The 25,290-nt window shown below is 45.9% G+C and overlaps 1 protein-coding gene across 1 annotated transcript; it reads left to right on the top strand.

Annotated features, from left to right (window-relative positions):
• Positions 1–21,597: 21,597 nt before the first annotated feature.
• On the top strand, positions 21,598–23,278 carry spred3 (sprouty related EVH1 domain containing 3; the record flags this gene model as incomplete). The annotated part of the gene is made up of 2 exons (XM_079271455.1): positions 21,598–21,777; positions 22,277–23,278. The coding sequence occupies 2 exons, from the start codon at positions 21,598–21,600 to the stop codon at positions 23,276–23,278; spliced, it is 1,182 nt and encodes a 393-aa protein (XP_079127581.1).
• Positions 23,279–25,290: the final 2,012 nt, after the last annotated feature.

Raw genomic sequence — 25,290 nt, 5'->3', positions numbered from 1 at the left:
CCTTTGATCTCGGATCACGGGAGCTTCGCCGCCTTTGATGTCAGATCACGGGAGCTTCGCCGCCTTTGATCTCGGGTCACGGGATCTTCGCCGCCTTTGATCTCGGGTCACGGGACCTTTACTGCCTTTGATCTCGGATCACGGGAGCTTCGCCGCCTTTGATGTCGGATCACGGGACCTTCTCCGCCTTTGATCTCGGATCACGGGACCTTCGCCGCCTTTGATGTCGGATCACGGGACTTCTCCGCCTTTGATCTCGGATCACGGGACCTTCGCCGCCTTTGATGTCGGATCACGGGACCTTCTCCGCCTTTGATCTCGGATCACGGGAGCTTCGCCGCTTTTGATGTCGGATCACGGGACCTTCTCTGCCTTTGATGTCTGATCACGGGACATTCGCCGCCTTTCATGTCGGATCACGGGACCTTCTCCGCCTTTGATCTCGGATCACGGGACCTTCGCCGCCTTTGATGTCGGATCACGGGACCTTCTCCGCCTTTGATCTCGGATCACGGGAGCTTCGCCGCCTTTGATGTCAGATCACGGGAGCTTCTCCGCCTTTGATCTCGGGTCACGGGACCTTTACTGCCTTTGATCTCGGATCACGGGAGCTTCACCGCCTTTGATGTCGGATCACGGGACCTTCTCCGCCTTTGATCTCGGATCACGGGAGCTTTACTGCCTTTGATCTCGGATCACGGGAGCTTCGCCGGCTTTGATGTCGGATCACGGGACCTTCTCCGCCTTTGATCTCGGATCACGGGACCTTCGCCGCCTTTGATGTCGGATCACGGGACCTTCTCCGCCTTTGATCTCGGATCACGGGACCTTCGCCGCCTTTGATGTCGGATCACGGGACTTCTCCGCCTTTGATCTCGGATCACGGGACCTTCGCCGCCTTTGATGTCGGATCACGGGACCTTCTCCGCCTTTGATCTCGGGTCACGGGACCTTTACTGCCTTTGATCTCGGATCACGGGAGCTTCGCCGCCTTTGATGTCGGATCACGGGACCTTCTCCGCCTTTGATCTCGGATCACGGGAGCTTCGCCGCCTTTGATGTCTGTAAGAAATTAGGCAGGGTTGGTCAAGCAGACATCCTGGGCCCATAATATCGGTAGGCAGAGCCGTTTCATGAAATCTGTGAGGTAGCTTTTAGGACATTTAGGGGAATTTCTGCTTGGCTAAGTGCTGCTAACGGCTAGCTCTGCGTTGCCGGTGAGGACGTTCCATGGGGAAGGCCGCGTTCCACTGAGGTAAGTACGATTTACTGTCTGAAGTATGGTGAACTAAGGGACTAGTCCAGTGTATAAGGATCCTAAGAATAAAGCAATTAAAGGCAGACAGCGCTGTAATTAAATCACCACATTGGAATCAAACAGCTATCGACAGGACGAACTGCTTGCTCATGCTGAGAGACCCTTCGGCTCAACATAGGTATTGCTAGGTCTGCAGATAACTAGTTTAAAACAGTTATGTAGCTTGGCGAACTGAAATATCGTGGCTTTCTTGGCTTCGGGGTGCAATCCATTGCGGGTTAGACCACGAGTTTTGGGCCTTGAGCATAAGCTGTTTAGAGAAGCTAGGCTAGCGGGAGTTAGCTTCTGAGGCTGCGGCTCCTGGAAGACACTCTCGCTTGTTTTGGCCGTGCATTAAAAATAGCGATCATGTGGGTGATTCGGAAGAAGTAGAATAGTGGGCTTTTGGGGAAACTAGACTGACTGAGGAGAGTGGTTGTGTCGCTGGAAGTTTATAACTCGTGATCATAACGTAACAATGAACTCAGGTCTGGAGGAGCTAATAGCCTGTTAACCGGAGGATTTAAGGTTTAATAAAACCGGACAATAAGTCCAATAATACGTGTGACCAGTCTGTGTTTTAGCAGCGTGGAAATACGTTTAAAATGATGAATAACATTGCATAATCTGTAGCCGCGCTGTGAGGAGCTAACGCTAGCTACGTGTAGCTCCGGTTTTGCGGTACTCTGTATGTAAAATAAACGTGCTTATAAAATAAAATAACCAGTAGAGTGTGAGAGGAGACAGAGGGCGTACCAGTGGAATTAAAGTGTGGGATTTTGGTGAAACTTGTGTGTGCGTATGCTTTATTAGAAGCTCCGTTTTTGTCGTTAGCATAGCGGTTAGCATATCCGTTACCAAAACAGCCAGTTTCAGGATAACTTCCGGTTCGGCGGAAAAGAGCGAAGAAGAAGGATAAAACGCCAGAAAACCAACTAGCGGCCAGGAGGAGTAACTGCTAGATAGGTGTAACTGCTAGATGATCGTTATAAGTGTTTAGAATCTGTGAATTTTTCAGAGATTCATTGTCTAAGAGCTGTGAGCTTATATCCTGACCTTAGTTTTAATTAAGCATTATAACTTTAGTTGTTGACTTTGGTTTTAATTCAGCATTTTAACAAAGATTAATGGTTTCAGTTGTGCTTCTTCAATTCTTGAACTTAATTGTGATTCATTATTGTGCAGACCAGAGTGTAAGTGCAGTTCAACAGTTTGACTTGCATTGGTATTTCTGATTGAATATCTTTGAACACAGTTATTGATTTTTTAAAGTTGAATTTAATATTTAATTGATTAATTATTCATTGTTTTTTAATTTCATTTTACTTCCAATTTTAAACCTTTCGAATTCTGATTTGGAACTGGATTGTGATTTTGATTCTGATTTAGATGTTGAGTTTGATTTCGGAATTCTAACTTCAATTTTGGATTCGAGATTCCTTCACATATCCAGTATTGACTAATTTTGGTACATTTACTATTTTACATCGTTCCTAAGAATCAATTTTGACACGGACGGCGCAAACATATTTGAGAGATCGTTGACCTCTCTTACACTACAGACGTATGCTAACATTTACTGCTGAACTTTTGGCAGTTTTGTGTTTGTTTTAGTCAAGGTGCGTGGTTGAGTGGATCCAGATCTGGGAAGTGAAGCAGTGGATCCCAGTTTTGGAGTCAACGGCCGCACACCATACAGCACAGAGGGTGAGTTGACTTTGATTCATGTGATGACAAGCGTGCACATTTAATACACACATTTGAATACTCCTAGGCTGCATAATGTTTACATTAAAGAAGCAGAGGAAGGAAGTAGGAGAACTGGTAAGAAGACTAAAATGTGAAGTAAGAGGAGTAGAACGCATCAGAAAAGATTTGCAACAGCAGATAGAGGAAAGACGAGCAGAAAGTAAAGAAGACGAGGATATAAAGAGAATGCAGCGGCGACTGCTGAAACTGCAAGTAGCAGAGGTCGACAGAGAAATCAGTAGAAAACATCTGGCCAAAAAACAGATGGCCGTAGCCAAGGCTCAGGCCTCACAACAGCCCCAATATCCAGCTGCACCCCCGACCTCATACCAACCAAATCCAGCAGAACCGGCCCCCACAGTGGTGTACTACCAACCTCCACCACATTATAGAGGCAGAGGACGTGCACGAGCATCCAACAGAGGGAGAGGTAACTACAGAGGGGGGTATAAAAGACCTGTAGGTAGAGGGAAGTGCTACGTATGCGGGAGAGAAGGTCATTGGGTGAGAGATTGCCCACATAAAAGAAGAGGAAGACAGCCCAATGCACCACCACAACATGCTCCGTTCCCACCACAACATCAGCAGTACCTACGACCAGGTCCAGCTGGACCTCCTCCCATGAGACATCAACAGATGCCCATGCTGTCACCAGGACCATGGGGAGGTTCAGTGTATAGCCAAGATACATAGATGATTGCCATGTGATCCCTTACAGCAGAGATATCGAGGTGAAGGGGGGATATGGTAAGGTGTCAAACATTTATGGTAAGGTGTCAAACATTTTTTGTAGATCCTCATTTAGAATAGTTTTCAGTAAAGGTGCTACTCACAATTTTTGAGATTAATAACGTCATGATAAACCACAACTTTGAATTTAAATACAGCACAATCCAAGTCCTCTAACTCAGTGATAGGTCCTAGCCTAGACTTGCTAACTCTAGAAATTGAGAAATATACGGGAGCTCTAACTAACATGAGCCGAGTTTTGTTTTCTCAGGTGACAAACGCAGAAGCAGCAGCGGACGAAAGGAAGCAGGCTGACGTGTCACCAGGCAGTCTGGTGTGGGTAAAAGTCCACGAGCGCAGGTGGAGTGAACCAAGGTGGACAGGTCCATGGGAGTATTGGCAACCTCACATGCAGAAAAGGTAAAATGGGAGCGACTTGGCACCACCTCACTCACTGTGCAGCAGCGAAGGTAACGAGTGAGACACTCGCAGAGACAGGATTGAACATCAAACAGGAAAATTTGAAGCCAAAGACACCTCAATAGAGGGGTTTAGACAGTACTGAAGATGACGTTTTCCCCACAGTTTAAGCGAGGGCGTCCAGTAGGAGACTCTAGGTCAGTGGGTTATGGAAGTCTGTAATTATTTTCTTCCTGATTTCAGTAGTTTCCCTCTTAGTATGGGGAATTAACCACAGACAGGAACCAGAACACATGCATGACTACATCAGGATTCGACATTTAGCCTCAGTAGCTAATCAAACCGATCTTAGACCACGTAGAGAGGCTTCTCTGACGACACTCACCTATGAAAATGTTACTCTCACTCTTATGTTCAAAGAAGGTACAACATCAACGGTCCAGTTCGACTTCTGTGAAGTAGTTTCCTGTCCCAGGTATGAACACACCTACGGGTGGATGACCAAAACCTTGTGCATCATAACTGACGAGTGTGGGCCCGCCACAAATACGTATGGTAAGCTGTTATCGTATTATAACTGTGATTGTGAAGATTGGGGATGGGCAACGATGAACACAGGTGGCGGGGGTTTAGGAAAAGACCCCAACCCAGGTCTTAAAGACCGACTAAAGATGTTAAATGCCCCAGCTTCTTATCACATGTGTAGAAAGGGGGTGGGTAGATGTAATCCTTTAAGACTTACCTTAACAGACCCAAAATTGACTGACTGAGGACTTTACGTAGTACAGGGAAAGGCAACTACTGATAGTCCTGCGCCACAAGGGCTCATTAGGATTATTGTTAAGCCTGTCAAAAAGACCAGGTTCGACATACGACTGACGCAGAGAATGAGGTAAGGGGTTGGAAACTGGAATGGCAGATGGGAATTTATGGTGGGTACAATATACGGCTTCAAGTCAGAAGTACAGATTGTATTGTGTGTTCAGGACCTAGCAACCCCTAGCAACACCAGTTCCTTCAAGATTCAGACTCCTAAGTCCTGAATTTAGTTGTATTTTAACTCTGTTTACTGATGACACTTTGCCCCTCCATCACACTTGTCAGGGGCTACACTGGGATTACCCACCTGTAGAATATAATACCCCACCTCTGTTCAAGGTTACAGAGGGTCCATTTGATTGTATAGTCTCAGATACAGCTAAGGGGCCCAATGTAGGTAGTATTATTGCAAATTATTGCAAATTGTAGCAACAGTCACAATGCTAGCGACTATCTATATAACAGTGTGTTAAGACAGACAGCACCTAGAGCTGATTTATGGTGGTGGTGTGGAGGAAGAACCATACATCCAATCCTGCCTAAAGATTGGACAGGTAGATGTGCGTTGGTGCAACTTATATTGTCATTCTATATCTTGCCTGTCACTGATGCAACTTATAGAGAACTCATCTCTCCACGCCCACATGCTAACAGAAGATCCAAAAGAGATGCCGGTGGCCCGAAGGGAGCCTTTGATGACCAAGTGTACATAAGATGTCATAAGAGTGCCAAGGGGGGCGTCTAATGACTTTCAAGCCAGAAATCAAATAGCAGCAGATTTAGAATCTGTTTTCTCTCAGAGGGTGATGATTAATAAAAATGTCGATTGGATCAACTACATTTACTATAACCAACAGCGTTTTGTAACCTTCACCAGTGACGCCATATCAGGACTGCATGCACAGCTGGCGAAGACTAGTTTTATGACCTTGCAGAACAGAATGGCATTAGATATGATTTAGCAGAGAAAGGTGGCGTGTGCCAGATGTTTGGGTCTGCGTGCTGTACTTTCATTCCAAATAACACAGCTCCTGATGGATCGGTGACCAGGGCTCTGGAGGGACTGACAGCACTCAGCCAAGAGCTAGCGGACAACTCTGGTGTCACGAATCCGTTCACCGACTGGTTGGGAAGTATGTTTGGCCAGTGGAAACATACATTTTTGTCAATCGTAATTACTCTGTGTGCTGTCGTCGTAGGCCTCCTAGTCGTCTGTGGATGGGGGTTCCCTTGCATCCGTGGACCTCTACAGGGGTTTATTGCTTCACCGATGAGCCAGACACCAGTCCAGGCAACCAGTTATGTGACGAGGATGAGGACGAATTGGAGCTTCTGAGGGCCACAGTCTAGATGAGGCCACCAGCGGTGCCATAGCAGAACTTCACAAGCGGTTCCTGACCATCCTCTCGGAGATCCTGAAGGACCTGATAAGGCCCAGATGGACTTCTAAAACATCCGGCTGTATCATGATCCTGCCAGCCCCAAGACATGGAAGGCAGTGATTTTCAACGCACTCGATTTTGAAACGAACTGAACAGGAATACTTGAAATGATATCTGTATGCATGAATTGTTTGCCTCTGTTTAGATAGATAGGGAGCCTCTCCCTGGATTGAGTAGGGGGGAGGTCTCCAGGGACATTGAGTAACTAACTACATTTGAGTAACTAACTACATTTGAGTAACTAACTACATTTGAGTAACTAACTACATTTGAGTAACTAACTACATTTGAGTAGCTAACTCACAGTTCCCCAAATTCCCCCCTAACTCACAGTGAACTGTGAGTTAGGGGGGAATTGTAAGAAATTTGAGCAAAAAACTGTAGTTAGTAGATATAATAAAAGTGTTTCATAATTAAGAATTAAGAATTCATAATTAGTCATAATCATAAGGGTTTTGGAATGCATAATTAAGATAAACATAAAGTGATATAGGATTAAGTAGCTAAAAGTGCATAGGGGAATTTGGCCAATAGAAATTGAGATAGACGGAAGGGGAGGAGTCGTAAATGAATATGTGGGCGGGTTAGAAGTGTTTTTCTGCCTCTTTTAGCGTGTGGATCTGCGGGACGGCTGTGTCCTGGGACCAGAGGTAGTTTTTTCCAAAGTGGGTTAATATTGTAATATTTCGTAGGAGTATGTACTCCAATGTGTAACTGTAATCGTACTTGCATCAGTGGAATTAAATTCCTTATAATTGTAAATCAGTTTCGGTAAGGTTTTTAACGCCGTGTGGCTGAAAAGCTATCAGTCCACGTGTGCTGGCCTGCTCCATTTCATTGTGAGGAGACTTCTCCCTCAACATGTCAGATCACGGGAGCTTCTCCGCCTTTGATCTCGGGTCACGGGACCTTTACTGCCTTTGATCTCGGATCACGGGAGCTTCGCCGCCTTTGATGTCGGATCACGGGACCTTCTCCGCCTTTGATCTCGGATCACGGGAGCTTTACTGCCTTTGATCTCGGATCACGGGAGCTTCGCCGCCTTTGATGTCGGATCACGGGACCTTCTCCGCCTTTGATCTCGGATCACGGGACCTTCGCCGCCTTTGATGTCGGATCACGGGACCTTCTCCGCCTTTGATCTCGGATCACGGGAGCTTCGCCGCCTTTGATGTCAGATCACGGGAGCTTCTCCGCCTTTGATCTCGGGTCACGGGACCTTTACTGTCTTTGATCTCGGATCACGGGAGCTTCGCCGCCTTTGATGTCGGATCACGGGAGCTTCGCCGCCTTTGATGTCGGATCACGGGACCTTCTCCGCCTTTGATCTCGGATCACGGGAGCTTTACTGCCTTTGATCTCGGATCACGGGAGCTTCGCCGCCTTTGATGTCGGATCACGGGACCTTCTCCGCCTTTGATCTCGGATCACGGGACCTTCGCCGCCGTTGATGTCGGATCACGGGACCTTCTCCGCCTTTGATCTCGGCTCACGGGATCTTTACTGCCTTTGATCTCGGATCACGGGAGCTTCGCCGCCTTTGATGTCGGATCACGGGACCTTCTCCGCCTTTGATCTCGGATCACGGGACCTTCTCCGCCTTTGATGTCGGATCACGGGACCTTCGCCGCCTTTGATGTCGGATCACGGGACTTCTCCGCCTTTGATCTCGGATCACGGGACCTTTGCCGCCTTTGATGTCGGATCACGCGACCTTCTCCGCCTTTGATCTCGGCTCACGGGACCTTCGCCGCCTTTGATGTCGGATCACGGGACCTTCTCCGCCTTTGATCTCGGATCACGGGACCTTCGCCGCCTTTGATGTCGGATCACGGGACCTTCGCCGCCTTTGATGTCGGATCACGGGACCTTCTCCGCCTTTGATCTCGGATCACGGGAGCTTCGCCGCCTTTGATGTCAGATCACGAGAGCTTCTCCGCCTTTGATCTCGGATCACGGGAGCTTCGCCGCCTTTGATGTCAGATCACGGGAGCTTCGCCGCCTTTGATCTCGGGTCACGGGATCTTCGCCGCCTTTGATCTCGGGTCACGGGACCTTTACTGCCTTTGATCTCGGATCACGGGAGCTTCGCCGCCTTTGATGTCGGATCACGGGACCTTCGCCTCCTTTGATGTCGGATCACGGGACTTCTCCGCCTTTGATCTCGGATCACGGGACCTTCGCCGCCTTTGATGTCGGATCACGGGACCTTCTCCGCCTTTGATGTCGGATCACGGGACCTTCGCCGCCTTTGATGTCGGATCACGGGACCTTCTCCGCCTTTGATGTCGGATCACGGGAGCTTCTCCGCCTTTGATCTCGGGTCACGGGACCTTTACTGCCTTTGATCTCGGATCACGGGACCTTCGCCGCCTTTGATGTCGGATCACGGGACCTTCTCCGCCTTTGATCTCGGATCACGGGAGCTTCGCCGCCTTTGATGTCGGATCACGGGACCTTCGCCGCCTTTGATGTCGGATCACGGGACCTTCTCCGCCTTTGATGTCGGATCACGGGACCTTCTCCGCCTTTGATCTCGGATCACGGGACCTTCGCCGCCTTTGATGTCGGATCACGGGACCTTCTCCGCCTTTGATCTCGGATCACGGGAGCTTCGCCGCCTTTGATGTCGGATCACGGGACCTTCTCCGCCTTTGATCTCGGATCACGGGACCTTCGCCGCCTTTGATGTCGGATCACGGGACCTTCTCCGCCTTTGATCTCGGATCACGGGACCTTCGCCGCCTTTGATGTCGGATCACGGGACCTTCTCCGCCTTTGATCTCGGATCACGGGAGCTTCGCCGCCTTTGATCTCAGATCACGGGACCTTCGCCGCCTTTGATGTCGGATCACGATCACGGGACCTTCTCCGCCTTTGATCTCGGATCACGGGAGCTTCGCCGCCTTTGATGTCAGATCACGGGAGCTTCGCCGCCTTTGATCTCGGTTCACGGGATCTTCGCCGCCTTTGATCTCAGATCACGGGACCTTCGCCGCCTTTGATGTCGGATCACGGGACCTTCTCCGCCTTTGATCTCGGATCACGGGAGCTTCGCCGCCTTTGATCTCGGATCACGGGATCTTCATCGCCTTTGATCTCGGATCACGGGAGCTTCGCCGCCTTTGATCTCGGATCACGGGACAGGATCCGGGAATAATAACACATAAATGAATAAGCTATGCTAAGCTAATGCTAAGCTAATGCTAAGCTAATGCTAAGCTAATGCTAAGCCAATGCTAAGCCAATGCTAAGCCAATGCTAAGCCAATGCTAATCTAATGCTAAGCTAATGTTAAGCTAATGCTAAGCTAATGCTAAGCTAATGCTAAGCTAATGACAAGCTAATGCTAAGCTAATGCTAAGCTAATGCTAAGCTAATGCTAAGCTAATGCTAAGCTAATGCTAAGCTAATGCTAAGCTAATGCTAAGCTAATGCTAAGCTAATGATCGCGGGAGCGATATTGTGGCGCATATTCCTAAATAAAGTTTTGTTTAACCAAATAGCCTCAAACTATCTGGCTAAAAGAAAACCAGGTGGGGCAAATGGTATTTAGTTTGAAAACTTTTGTTTCTGGGTGCCTGGGATTATAATGAAGGTGCCATGTTTATTCTGCTGTCCCGTTGTTCCCAATGGGAGATTGAAGGTGTTGGAGCTATTTATTTGATATTGTATTTTGTTATTTCATTTATAAGTAGTGTTGTTTAATTATTGTAGATGTTTCATATATTAAGATTATTTTTCTCTTTAATAGTAATTTGTTTCGTTATATTATTTTTTGGGTAATTACTGTGGGCACCTGTTGCTATTTAAACGAGTAGAAAGGTAGGACCAGCATGCACCGGGGTGGGCGTATAGTTTTTACCAGCTGCACAGCAGCATTGCACTGCACAGGACAGGAGAGACAGCATGACAGGAGTTTTGTTAATTAGTTTGTTTGCTTGTTTTATTTGCTTTATTTAATAAATACACAAAAATGGAATCCTGCTTGGACATTTCACTCTCTTCTGGCTGCGTAAGGATACCGACCACGGTGCATCAGTGGCGTTTGATTATTATTTGTTTAAGTTTGATTTAGCCGACAAATGGCCACTACATAAAGTAAAAACGTAGCTCTTGGACTCAAAGGACCGATCCCACCACAGCCACAACTGGTTGGATCGTTTTTGGATTTCGTATGGATGATCAAAGAGGATTGTTTCATTCATCACTGATTCAATATCAGCGGGACAACTGCTTTGGACCAGATCAACACAGCGCTGAAACATCTCAGAAGAGACGGGTACGTGATACGACTGCCGTATAGGAAGACGGTGAAACGAGTGGAGTTTAAAAGTCTGTATTCACAGTGATGTACGTGCTTCTGGATGTTTAGGCCTGACTGCGTTTAATCGCTACAAATGAACATTGCGCAACACCCGCGCACCACTATCGGCGGCTTTCATTCATTAAAAAGCCCGACTTCAGTGTGTGTGTGTGGTGAATTGGAGGAGCGGCCTGTAAGCACCTTTGCTGTTTTTTGCTGCACTTTACCTGCATTCACGTCCGACGGATTTGATTGATGTGTGACAAGCAGTTTGGAAGAAGTGTTCAAAATGTCTGACGTTCAGGCGAAGGATGTTGAAATGCAGTCAGCAAGAAGAGACATTAAAATTACTTCTAAAGGCTTGGAGTTCTACACGGAAATGTACCAGCAAAAGAGGACCGAAAAATGCAAACAAGCCAAAAAGTGTTTGAGAAACATAAGTGATTTAATGACTTCCAATAAAAATGTAAATTCAGTGAATGCTGAGCTTTTTACATTCATCAAGTTTTACCAAGATGCAAATGACATGCATACATCTTTTGTGAGCTTACCTTTACCTCAAGATGAAGTTACAAGGCAAAATCTGTCCTTCAAAGAAAAAATGACAATGTTCTATGACTTCACTGAAAAGGCAAAAGGCTGGCTGTCTGAAATGGGTTACCCATATGTGCAGCCATATAAAGATTCTCTCGACCACCAAAGTGTTGCAGATGAAATAAACCCTGAAGATAGTGCTTCTAATGTGTTAAATGTAAAGATGAACTCTGTAAAGACACATTCCTAGCTATCACAGATTTCATCAACATCATCTGCATGCATTAGAGCTGAGGCTGACAAGGCAGCTCTGATGGAGCGTGTTGCTGCTCTAAAAAGGAAACTTCTAATAGAAGCTCAGGAGGAAATGTTGGAGAGGGAAAAGGAAAAGTTGAAGAAAGAAACTGATAAGTTGAAGAGAGAAAAGGAACAATTGGAACTTGAAACGGAATTAGCAGCTACAAATGCAAAGCTTCATGTCTTGGAAATCAATTCATCCCAGTGTGGCTCAAAATGTTCAGACGGAATGAACTCTTATGTTGAAAGGAACAAGTTCAAAGAAGCAAGACTATTGAATCCCCATGCCTACACCTTTGTTCCTGTTGAAATGGATGTTATTTCTGTGTCTGATCCCATAATGCAACCAAAAGTTTTTAGGCCTAAACAAAGGTCAAAAACACAAATTGATGAGATGCTAGTAAAGACTGATGCTCCAGTTCAAGCGACACAAACTGTGAATGAAAATCAAGCAGGACTTGGCAACCTCAACCCCGTCAGAATGACATTGTAAATGTGATGCAAAGACAAAATGACATCGCTGCTCTGCTGGTCCAGCAAAATCTGTGGTCTGTCCTGCCTGTAAGAAACATTCCTGTGTCCAAATCTAACAGAGCAAATGATGCATATGAAGGAACTGGACCTACCATCTAATATGAGGAGCATCATCTTGAAACTTCCTTATAAGTTAAGGGAACGGTGGAGAAATGTTGCTTGTGATCTGCAAGAGCGAAGTGGCCGGAGAGCACTGTTTGAGGATCTTGTTGCTTTCATTGAAAAACAAGTCAGAATTTCCTCAGATCCACTTTTTGGCAACATTCAGGACTCACAACCTACCAACTTGAAGGTCCCCAACGTTAGTTACTTGAAGCAAAGGAAAAAGGGAAGCAGCTTTGCCACCAATGTTACTGCAGTGAACGAAGGAGTCATCACTCAGTACACGGGAAACAAGAACAAGTCTTCCTCTCTTCACAACTGTCTGTTTTGTACACAAAGTTGTCACTCATTGGATAAATGCTCACAGTTTAAAGTGAAAGGACATCGTGATAAAATAAACTTTATCAAAGAACAGGGTATTTGTTTTGGTTGCCTGAAAGTAGGCCACACAAGCAAAGACTGCAGGAGTCACTTGGATTGCAATGTGTGTCACCAAAAGCACCCAGGAGTCCTTCACATAGAGTGGCAAGACAAAAGAACAACCTTTCAACAAGCCCAACAGTCTGTGAGCCCTCCAAGTGTCTCAACCACCATGTCTCAAACTTGCAGCCATATTGGGGCTGGTTATGAAGATAATTCCATCTTTTCTATTGTCGCAGTCAAAGTCAAGAGCCAGAGAGGTAACAAAACGGTGCAGACATATGCCTTCTTGGATCCAGGGAGTTCCGGCACATTCTGTACAGAGGACTTGGCAAGAAAACTGAACTTGAAGGGTAAAAAGACTAGTATTCTGCTGAGAACAATGAGTCAAAAGAAGATTGTAAATGCACATATTCTGTCAGGTCTTGAAGTGTCTGGTATGAGCACAAACGATTTCATCGAGTTACCTGATGTTTTAACTCAAAAGAGCATGCCTGTTTCTGTACTCAACGTCCCACTAGAGGAGGATCTTGATCAATGGTCTTATCTCAAGGATGTTAAGCTCCACGACATTGACGCAGGTGTTGAGCTACTAATTGGAACTGATGCTCCAAAAGTGATGGAGCCTTGGGAGCTGATAAACAGCCAGGATGAAGGACCTTATGCAGTCAGAACCAGAGTTGGTTGGGTCATTAATGGTCCACTTCGCGGCGGAAGCAGTAGGAGTAAGAGTGGCTGCCCTGCTGTAACAGCCAACCGAATCTCTGTGGAAGATCTGCAAGGAATGCTGGTTAAACAGTATAACCATGACTTTAATGAGAGATCATCAGAGGAGCAGATTGAAATGTCCAGAGAAGACATCAAGTTCATGAATGTTATGAGCAACACAACAGTATTAACTGGAGACCATTACTGTATTGACTTACCTTTCAGACAGGAAAATTCTGTCTTGCCTAACAATTGCTGTGTTGCAGAACAGCGCCTCCGAAGCCTGAAAAGAAAATTTGTCAAGAATGTTCCATTTAAGGAGGAATACACCACATTCCTAAACAACATGATAACTCAAGGATATGCTGAGATGGTACCTGCTGATCAACTCGAACAAAGTGATGGAAAGGTGTGGTATATCCCTCATCATGGAGTCTATCATCCCAGAAAAGGCAAACAGAGTTGTTTTTGATTGTGGAGCAACTTTTAAAGGGACATCACTGAACTGCCAGCTCTTGCAGGGACCTGATCTCACTAACACTCTTATTGGAGTCCTCGTCCAATTTAGGCAAGAGCCCGTTGCAGTACTGGCTGACATCCAAGCCATGTTTCATCAAGTTCATGTCTCAGAAAAGCACATCAACTTTCTTCGCTTCCTCTGGTGGTCTGATGGTGACACTGCACAGTCTCCACTGGAGTATCAGATGAAAGTACATCTGTTTGGAGCTGTATCCTCACCAAGTTGTGCAAATTATGCTTTGAGGAGAACTGCAGATGATAATGCCCAACATTTCCCGCCAGAAGTGACAAATACAGTCAAACATAATTTTTATGTGGATGACTGCCTGAAATCCATGGCGTCAGAGGAGGAGGCACTGCAAATGATCAAAGATTTGAATGCTCTCTGTCATAAAGGAAGATTCAATCTTTCAAGCTGGATCAGCAACAGCCGCACACTGCTTCTGTCAATCGCTGAGGACAAAAGACCAAAAGAAATGGTGGAACTGGATTTGGATACAGACCAACTTCCAATGGAGCGAGCACTAGGACTAGAGTGGTGCATTGAAACTGACAAGTTCAAGTTCAGGACATCATTACAACAGCCAAACACCAGAAGAGGCATTCTGTCAGTGGTCAGCTCACTTTATGACCCTTTGGGATTTCTAGCCCCATTCAGCATGCCAGCCAAGCTGTTACTGCAGGAGCTTTGTAGGAGAAACTTGGGTTGGGATGACGCTATTCCCCACTCTTTCGCTGAACAATGGTCTAATTGGCTTGAGGACCTGCAAAGGATGTCTGAGTTCAAAGTGGACCGCTGTATTAAGCCCAGAGACTTTGGAGAACCTGCTACAGCACAACGTCACCACTTTTCTGATGCCAGTCAAGTTGGCTGTGGAACTGTGTCTTACGTGAGATTGGAAACTGATGATAAAGTATATGTTGCATTTCTCTTGGGAAAGGCCAGAGTTGCCCCACTAAAGCAGACCACAATTCCTCGACTGGAACTCGCAGCCGCAGTTCTTGAAGTTCGTGTGGATAAAATGCTTCGGAAGGAGTTGCAACTCAAGCTGGAGAAGTCAGTCTTCTGGACGGACGGACAGCACAAGAGTCCTTAAGTATATCTCTAGTGAAACCAGACGATTCCACACTTTTGTGGCAAACGGAACCTCTTTCATCAGAGAAGCAGCAGGTGGAGATATGTGGGTTCCAAGGATAATCCAGCAGATGAAGCTGAAGGAATGAGAGCTGAGGATTTCCTGAAAGGCAGGAGATGGATAAATGGACCTGAGTTTCTCTATCAGTCAAAGAAGGAGTGGCCTAAACTTCATGTGAATCTTGATGTGATTTCTGCAGATGACCCAGAGGTCAAAAGGCACTTAATGGTAAATGCTATCATCAAGGATTTGGAAAATGCCAACCACCTGATCTACTATTTTTGATCTTGGACTAGACTAAAAACATCTGTGGCTTGATTTCTGAAGGTCAAGGAACGTCTCTTGTTATTGGGACAGAAGAGAAAGGAGTTTTGTGCTTCTGCAGGCCTCAGAAAGGACAATCTGAAGAATCAGGAGCATGAAGTGGAAAGAAAAGTTCAAAGCTTTAAAGCCACACTCAAAGGACAAAGAATAACACCTGAAGATCTTGCTAAGGCAGAGCAGTCAATTATTCAATATGTACAATGACACAAGTTCAAAGCTGAAATTGCCTCACTGAAAGGATGCTTTAAAAACATCCACAGAGAAAGTCCGCTGTACAAACTGGACCCAGTAATGGATGATGAAATCCTCAGAGTTGGTGGTCGGCTGAGTAAAGCAGCACTGCCAGCAGAATCCAAACATCCAGTTATTTTGTCCAAAGACCTGCATGTATCCACGCTGATTTTGCGCCATATCCATCATCAGCTGGGACATGCTGGAAGAAATCACATGCTGTCAAGGTCACGGCAAAAGTATTGGATCATTAATGCAAACTCTGCTGCCAGGAAAGTCATATCTGACTGTGTTGTTTGTAGACGCAACAGAGGAAAGCTTGGTGAACAGAAGATGGCAGACTTGCCGGAGGAGAGAGTGTTGCCTGATAAAGCTCCTTTTACAAATGTTGGAGTTGACTATTTTGGGCCCATCAATGTTAAAAGAGGAAGAAGTCTTCTGAAGAGATATGGCGTGCTTTTCACCTGTCTTACCAGTCGTACTGTGCATTTGGAAGTGGCATATACACTAGACACAGACTCCTGTATAAATGCAGTACGACGGTTCATCTGTAGACGAGGTGCAGTCTCCACTATCAGGTCGGATAATGGCACAAACTTTGTTGGAGCCAAGCGGGAGCTGAAGGAAAGTCTGGCTGTTCTGAATCATGACACAATTCAAAGGGCTTTGGTCCAGGATGGCATAAAATGGAACTTTAAGACCCCAGGAGCTTCCCATCAAGGCGGCATCTGGGAGCGCCTGATTCGTTCAATGAAAGGTGTTCTCACCTCAGTTCTGCAAAAGCAAATTCTTGACTATGAAGGGCTCCAGACTATTTTCTGTGAGGTTGAAGCAATTCTAAATGACAGACTCATCACAAAAGTCTCAGGTGACCCAGATGACCTTGAAGCTCTCACACCAAACCACATTCTAATGTTAAAGGGCAAGCCAATCATGCCACCAGGACTATTCATTCAAAGCGATCTATACATCAAAAAAAGGTGGAAGCAAGTATAGTACATGGCTGAACTCTTCTGGAAGAGATGGATCTCCGAGTACCTGCCTATGATGCAAGAGAGACAAAAGTCGACAAGGCCAAGAAGAAGCCTCACTACTGGAGACATTGTCCTTGTTGCGGACTCCACAGCTCCAAGAGGATCTTTGATGATGGGGAAAGTTTTGGAGGCAAGACCAGATACAAAGGGGCTGGTGCGGTCTGTGCGACTTCAAACCAGGACCAGCATTCTGGAGAGGCCGGTGACGAAGCTCTGTCTGCTTTTGGAAGCAGCAGACTAAACATCATGGACTGATGTTTTCTCTACCTCTATTTTCTCTCTCTCTAATCTTTCTTTTTGTTGTAGCTGTCAAGAAGAAGATTAACTTTAGGTCATGTTTATTGTAGGAATAGCTCGTTTGAGAATAATAATTGTGATATTATGCACAATTAGGGGCCGAAATGTTGGAGCTATTTATTTGATATTGTATTTTGTTATCATTTATAAGTAGTATTGTTCAATTATTGTAGATGTTTCATATATTAAGATTATTTTTCTCTTTAATAGTAATTTGTTTAGTTCTATTATTTTTTGGGTAATTACTGTGGGCACCTGTTGCTATTTAAACGAGTAGAATGGTAGGACCAGCATGCACAGGGGTGGGTGTATACCGTAGTTTTTACCAGCTGCACAGCAGCATTGCACTGCACAGGACAGGAGAGACAGCACGACAGAAGTTTGTTAGTTAGTTAGTTTGCTTGTTTTATTTGCTTTATTTAATAAATACACAAAAATGGAATCCTGCTTGGACATTTCACTCCCTTCTGGCTGCGTAAGGATACCGACCACGGTGCATCAGTGGCGTTAGATTATTATTTGTTTAAGTTTGATTTAGCCGACAAATGGCCACTACAGAAGGTAACGGAGATAATGCACATAGGCCTAAAACACAGAGTGAGGGAGGTGGTGGTGGTAAAGTGAGATGAGCTACCCTAACATCTTAAACTGTCCATGTTCACATAAATACAAGGAAGTGAAATGCTAGAGTAATAGGGGGTGACCGTGGCTTACTGGGTAGAGAGGGTTGTCCGCCAACCGAAAGGTCACCGGTTCGATCCTCGGCTACCGTGTCCTGTGTCGAAGTGTCCCTGAGCAAGACACTGTACCCCTAACTGCTCCCCGGGTGCCTGTCATTGGCAGCCCACTGAATAATTTCCCCACTGTGGGACTAATAAAGGAATTCTTCGTCTTCTTCTTCTTCGAGAGTTATCTCTCTTGCCTTGTATGTTATCCAGAAATGGTGATAATAACATCTATGAAATTATGTGATCCAATATAGCCTTTGGATTTGCTGGTGAATCATTAACACCTCAATTTGGTCATCAGTAGTTTCAAAATAATATATTTGGCCTCTCGCACCCTAAGCGAGAATCATACCCCTGCCTAGACGAACGAGCCATATACGAATTAATTTTTTATCCAATTTTCGAGCCCAATGGCCAACTCTTCCAACAATTTGTCAAGAACTGTTTGGGCATTTACTTCTAACCCACTGCGTACCGTAATATATTATGTTGTGCATGCGCAATGTATGCTCATTGTAGCCTGTAAGATACTCTTTACTTCTACAGTGGATTCGTGTTACAAATAATATGTGTAATTCTTACTCTAGTTTAATGATTACTGGCAGTGTGCTCCAAGACATGGAGCACAATCTAAAAACAACAATACAATATCTTGACAGAAATGCGATATCAAGTCCGTAGATTTGAAGTTAGGCTAAGTGACCTCAAAGTAACATACTTTAACTTCATACTTAGAGTTCCGCAGATACTGTTTTATTCAAATAAGGGCAGTGATTTCATCTATGAATAAGCCCCAAAAGTCGAAGATGCTGTCTTTATTAAGATCCAAAAGAGGTATCGCTGTCCATGGTGCTGAAACATTTGTTTTTGTCAGCATCAACTAGACTCTTATGGGGCACTTGTTTGTGTTATTCCTCTGCTTTGGACTTAACACAATTGAGAATCAAATAACCATATAGGAACAAAACAATAAACACAACTTATAATTGTGTAGTTTGCAAAGCTGCAATGAAGGGCAAATTGTATTTTATTTGACCTATATTTTATGTTGCTCTATAGAATTAGTTTGCCCCGGTACTCTTTTTCATTTTCAATCATTTAAAATGACATGGACAAACCCTATAGCCCACCCAAAGCTACGATGCTGTCAATGATTAGTGCGGATGTGTTGGCACAGGGCAGGTAGAGTGAGAAAGGGAATAAGCGAGGGAGTGATTTGGAGCGAGAGAGAGAGAGACAAGGAGGGAGGGAGGGAGGGAGAGAGAGAGGGAGAGAGAGGGAGGATGCTGCCAGCGGAAAATGGCTGCTGCAACCTCAAGCCTATCCTGATACACCGAAACGACATCAAGGTGGAGAGAGAGAGCGAGAGGAAGAGAGAGAAAGATTAGGAAAATGAGAGCAGATGGAGAGAGAATGTGAGTGAGCCTGTGAGTGTTTCCTGAAAGGAGGATAAAAAGAGAGAGAGAGAGAGGAGACCCTGGGGTGGGCTGCTGCAAGCGGCGGGCAACACCGAGCCATGGAGGGCGAGTAAGTCCTTACATTTTCATTTTTAACATTGCACATATATATTCAGCCATCCGCCAAACCGGATAGAAAGAACGCCACCGCCATCAATGTTACACCAATCCAGCATCATGCACTATTCTCACAATCGGTGCTCTTCAATTTAGCAGGCTGCCGAGAATAAAAACACCATTACGTAGTCTTGAATCAACAGCATACACCCCATTTCCGATACATCAATGCCAATATGTGATAAATGTTAAGCCACCGACATGTGGACCTGTGCTTGTAGACGACTGGCACACAACACGCAAGAAAATAAATTACAACAAAAACATATTCCATAAACAACAGAAGCTATGCAACAATTGAGAACTAAATGCGTGGTCAGCGATTGGTTAAAACAGTCACGAAATAAGTCAATGTGTGAAATGTATGGGGGGGAAAAGCGAAATATGGCGAGTTTGGGGCCAGCATCGCGTCATTCAAGACATGGCTACAGTCAAACGAGGGAGGGATGGAGGCGTTGTGATTTTTATCAACGTGTCTCGGGGTTTCATTATGATTTTTAAAGCCAAACTTTATGAATGAAATGTGATTTTTTTTTTCTCTCTCGCTCGCTCTCCCTCATCCTCACCCCTCCGCTCCTCCTTCGCTTTTCTAATCGGCCCCCTCCCCCCATCTCCCGTTTCCATCATCTCAACCACTCGTTCCCATTTCCTTCCCTTTTTCACACGCGATTGCATTGTATTTAGGCCTGATACACATTCCGGCGAAACAACGAACGCACCGCGCGATGTCGAAGCCAGTCTTGCGCTACCCCATTCATAAAAACATATAACATAATATCGGGGTGTGTTAATGAGTGCATGCAGCAGGGGCGGAATGGAGAAAAGCAGCGCCTGGGAAAAATAATTGCAACACTCAAAATTCAGTGTGATTTGAAAATATCAAAAAGACGCGTCTGTGCCTGCATTACATGCACATGTCGAACTGCGGTGCTGAATTATTCAGCCGATTGGCGAGGGCAGAGCTTCTTTTTGCAAGAATGCCGGGGCCTCTGATGGCGAATGGGTGCGTTCATTGATACATCTGTCTGGGAAACACTCATTCTTCCTCCCTCCTCCCATTTGGCCGTTTCTCTGCTCCTCAACGCTGGCTTTCTTTCCATCCATTTGCTCAATATACTTTTATTCTCAGCGCATATAGCCCACAGTTAGTCCCAGGTTTAATTGTCAGAATTATGCTCCTTAACTGCAGACATGCATAAATAACGCCAAACCACCCTGTCCAAATATTTCTTGATTTTTCATATTTGTTTACCATCACCACATGCTAATTAAAAGTGTATTTACCTCAATCACGTGATCATAGATTGGTAAATACTGCCCTGACTATAGGGCTACTCTATGTAGGCCTTTGAGCTGTCACATGTTGCAACTCCAATACTCATAGGCCAAACTGTGAACTCTGTCTTCTTTGTGTGAATTTCATCATGCTATCTGAGAGCTGAAACAGTTGCCTCACACTGAAATTAGTACTACATTTTTGTATTGTGCAAGCTGATCACTTTACCCAACTGAATGAATGAATGTGCGTATCAGTGCATGCATGTTTGCGTGTATTTGCGTGTGTTTGACAGTGAAGCCTATATCATTGCGTTGTTTAATCAGCCTGGGCCTCTGCTCACTCTCTTGGCTTCCCTGGCAGTGTGCGTGTTCGTGCAGTGGTGATGACACGTGATGACTCCAGTGGCGGTTGGGTGCCCCTTGGAGGTGGCGGCCTCAGTCATGTGGTGATATGTAAAGGGCGGAGTCATGACGGCAGGGGGCGGAAAGAATACATCATACGTGGAGAACGGCTGCGAGATCGAGCAGTGAGTGTGTGCGTGTGTGTTATGGCTGTCTTTGGTGCCACGTTGCTCCTCAACGCCACCTGAAGACTGTAGATTCATGCTATGTGGGGCCATGATTTGAGGAAACGACACGTCTTGGTTGGTGAACTAACTTCTCATGTTGCTGCGATTGCCATTTGTGTCTCTAGCCGGTGTTGGAGTGTGCAGTGCAAAGGGGGCTAGTGTACAATAAGGTGAACCCCATCTTCCATCACTGGCGAGTAGAAGATCGAAAGTTTGGCCTTACGTTCCAGAGCCCTGCCGATGCCATCTCCTTTGAGAAAGGGCTGCAGCTCGCCATAGACAAGCTCGACAGAGGTAGAGATACACGAGTCACATATAAGAACTTTCACCAGTTAGGTTCGAATTGGCAAAGCTTAAATCCTCTCTATTAATGTTATCAAGGCTCTGACTCGCCCTCGTCCTCCACACCAGAAGAAGCCGACACTGAGGATGATGGACAAGCTGTGAGTATCTGAGCAGTTTGTCGGTTGATCATTTATTCTCTATAAATGGCTCATTTGCTCTGCCACTTGGACCCCCATGCAGTTATTGGTGTTTTTTGACTTGTGGGATGACGTGTAGCCTCTGCCAGTCTCATACAGGAAGTGACTCGTCATCCAACAGCAGAAAGGAGATGCTTCCCAAACCCATCACCATAGTGACAAGCGAGTCGTCGTCTACCTGCTTCGTACGGTCGGAAGAATTTAGTTTTGGATCCAGCCATGCAGTCACAACTCAGACACCTGCTCAGGTAACACCTTCCGCTCCGAGTCTATTGTTGGTACTTCATTGTGATAATAAGATGACCAAAGGAACAGACACATGTTACATTTTTTCAGTTAATCTGTCACGTTACATGTTCCTGTTACACTTGTGCGCTCCATTGATGATTACTAAAAATAGTTCTTAAAGATGTGGTCACCTCCTTGGGTCTTTGGGGTTCCCTTGCGAAATCTGTGATATTTGAAATGTAGACATTTAGAGCAATAAAAAAGAGATGGGAGGTTGATTATTTCCACCCCTCTGTCGCCACCCTTAAGTCCACAGCTAGACTTTTATTTATTCTACATGAAGTAATGTTCGAATTGAAACAACCCACTGCCATCCCATAGAATCAAATTGTATCAAAATTGTGGTTGTCGATCATTTGAGCTTCTTTCCGTGCTATGCTGGAGATAAAACCTTCTGTAACTGCTGCCACGGTACACACTGTTCCTGACTCACTCTGTAATTCTATACCCTCTCCACAGATCCACACCAGGCCGGGACAGCTCTCACAAATGACGGCTGTGTTGAATCCGCCAGCGCCCCCGCCCCCGCCTCCTGCTCCACCTACTCCTCCTGTGGGTGACCCAGCCTCGTCTCCTCTGGCCCCCCTCTCACCCACTATTTCTCTGCTGGAGGAAGGGGACCTACGCATTGTGGATCCTTGCAAAGACCTGTGGGGTTCTCGAGGTTATGAGGACTACCGACGGGCGGGGGCCACTAGGACTATGGTTGGGGGGCTGACCGGGGGTGTGGTTGTCAGTGGTGGAGGGAGTCTGCAGGACAAGTCAGAGCTGTGCGTGGTTCGCTTTGAGAAGGACGTGGCAGGAGTGGGGACGGCAGCCTGCGACGTGACGGTGAGCCTGGACAGTAAAGCTTCCCAGCGGCTGTCCTCGTCATCGCCCACCTGTATGTCCATGCCCAACGCTGTGTCAGGCTCGTCCTCAGCTGCCGGCTCACCCCAAGAGACGTGCAAAGGCTCACCCTCTCCCTGCTGCATCCACACCTCACTGGCCACGCCCCGGTCGCGGACTCGTAGGAGAGGAGGAGGGGCCAGCAGCGGCGGGGGTGACCCAGGGGTAGTCTCCCCCGACGACGACAGCCCTTGTCCTCAGGGCTCATCGTCATGTTCATCACGCTGTGTGTACTGCCGCTCTGTTTTCAGCGTTTCGGAGAACGGGCGGGGCCGTTGCAGAGATGCCCCAGACCCGGCCCTGCACTGTCTACGCCAGTGGACCTGTGTGTGGTGCGCAGAGAGTCTGCTCTACCACTGCATGTCGGACTCTGAGGGAGAGTTCTGGGAGCCCTGCTCGTGTGATGACTCGCTGGGGGGCCACCCGCACCCCTTTTGCTGTGCCCGCTGGTTGGCCCTCCTGGTCCTGTCGCTCTTCGTGCCCTGCATGTGCTGCTACCTGCCTTTGCGCGCCTGCCTGCGGTGTGGGGAGAGGTGCGGCTGCTGTGGGGGAAAGCACAAGGCGGTCCGATGAGGCCAGGCTAGGGGGTGGGAGTGGTTCCCTGGACCAAGAAGGTCTAGGTGTTGAGAGGGGAGAGCATCTGTTGGGACACAGGAGGTGGAGCTTAGCAGGTGGAACAGTGCTCTCAGTAGACCCAGACCTCCGACGTGGCCCTCCAAAGCCCCACAGCCTTCCACTGCATTCCGCTCGTTCTCTTTTCAACCTGGGGCCTTCCTCACTGGTCCTTGCCTGCTGATGGTGCACTCAGACCAGGCTCTGTGGGAGTCATCTGGAGCCTTCATAGTGGATTTACTGAGGGTTGGCTAATCTAGAATTAGCGGTCATAGACTTTATTACAGTAAGAGAGTGGCAGAGGCAACGATGATGTGTACACTGTTTCAAATGTCTGTTGTTTTTTTTTATTTAGAAAGAAAAAAACTAAAGATGTTTATATATATATGATTGTTATCATTTTAATTGGTATATTTTATGAAATGTAAAACATATTGACAGAATCCCCCAATGGCACACACTATCACGTATTACAAACAAGAGATCTTGGGGGAAGTTATTTGTTTCATGTTGGCCTGTTTATCAGTCAGATGAACAGATGTCACCCTTTACCTCTAATTTTACCTCAGACGTTACTCGTTTTCAGAAATGAAAAGGAGGAAGGGGAGAGAGGTTCGGAGAGTGAGCATGAGTGAGTGCAGTCTTCAAGACAGTACGAGCATCTGAGACTACTCGTGTTGTTTTTTTCGGTTAAAGTAGACCACAATGGAAGGAAGGTTATCAAAGGCAAAGGGACAATTCATCTTAAGGGAAGTTGCAATGACAACCACAAAGACTTAAAAGTCACAATGTGATTCATTATGGTCCTTTGTAACCAAACACAAGGTTATTTTGTTTTCTTAAAAAAAAGAAAAGAAAATTAAGAATGTGTGTCGAACATTAAACACCCTCACCGTACACATTTGTTTTTTCATCTTTCCATGTATTTTCAATATTAATAATAGAAAACATCCCATCTCACCACTGTACTTGTTGAATCAGTCAAGGTGCTTACAACTGAGGCCTCTGAGCGAGTCTATTCTACCTAATGTACACAAAGACCGTACAGTCCCAACCCCAAAGAAAAACAAAACAGGACCCCATGCTTACCAATCTGTAGAGTGTTTAGGCCTTTGGATGAGACCAAAAAAAGACGAAGTGCAATGAACAATGTGTTGAAAGAGTATTTTTGTACCAGTCGCTCAAGTTAGGAAAAACATAATCGAAAAGTATTGGAGCTGAATACTGTGTAGTGTGTTACTGTGTTCGATATCAAGCAGAAAGGATAAATAGGAACACAAACGTGTCTTTGAGCAGCAGCAGCATTGCAGCTCACATGTGTGACATTTACACGTGCGCGCTGTAGGCTGTTGACCCCGGGATGAGAAAAGAGACACATTCACTTGAAAAAGGTGAATGGCGGTAGGCCTTTGTTTGGGCACAGTGGCACATGTGTTTGCTGAATGTTGCTTTAAGTATGAAGTCAAAAAGCTGCTATTTTAAGTCCAGCCCTAACCCTAACAGTGAAGTTCTTACTCCACTCAAGGTGCTGAGGAAGGTAAATAGTGTGCGAGGAAGGTTTTAGTCAGTTTATAGCTGGGTTTGAAGATGAATTACCCCCATTAAAAAAAAAGAAATGCTTCTGGCGATGTACCTTGCATTTCTGTGTATATTTTGCTGATTGGTGGTATATTTTTCTGCTCTAAGTAAATAACTGGCCAAGGGTGGATTTAAAGCAGCTCCAACTGATTTTGTCCAAAAAATACAGAGCACAGGCTTTCTGTATAGCCTCCCCACACCAGTGTTTAACAATCATTCAAGGTAAATATACATCCTAGAAGAGGTAGAGACACCAGTTGCTCCACAGAAAATTGCTGCTTGACCAAAATGCAATGCATACACAAGATTCATAAAAACCATAATTTTCTTTGCCTCTAATATCAAATACTGAATGCAAAATGCTTACACCTGGTTTTCTTTGATTTCCTGAAAAA

Source organism: Melanostigma gelatinosum (assembly GCF_949748355.1).
Source record: "Melanostigma gelatinosum genome assembly, chromosome: 7".
Classification (NCBI taxonomy): Eukaryota; Metazoa; Chordata; class Actinopteri; order Perciformes; family Zoarcidae; genus Melanostigma; species Melanostigma gelatinosum.
The sequence above is the reverse complement of the archived record's forward strand: the minus strand, read 5'-3'. Positions and strand labels throughout refer to the sequence as shown.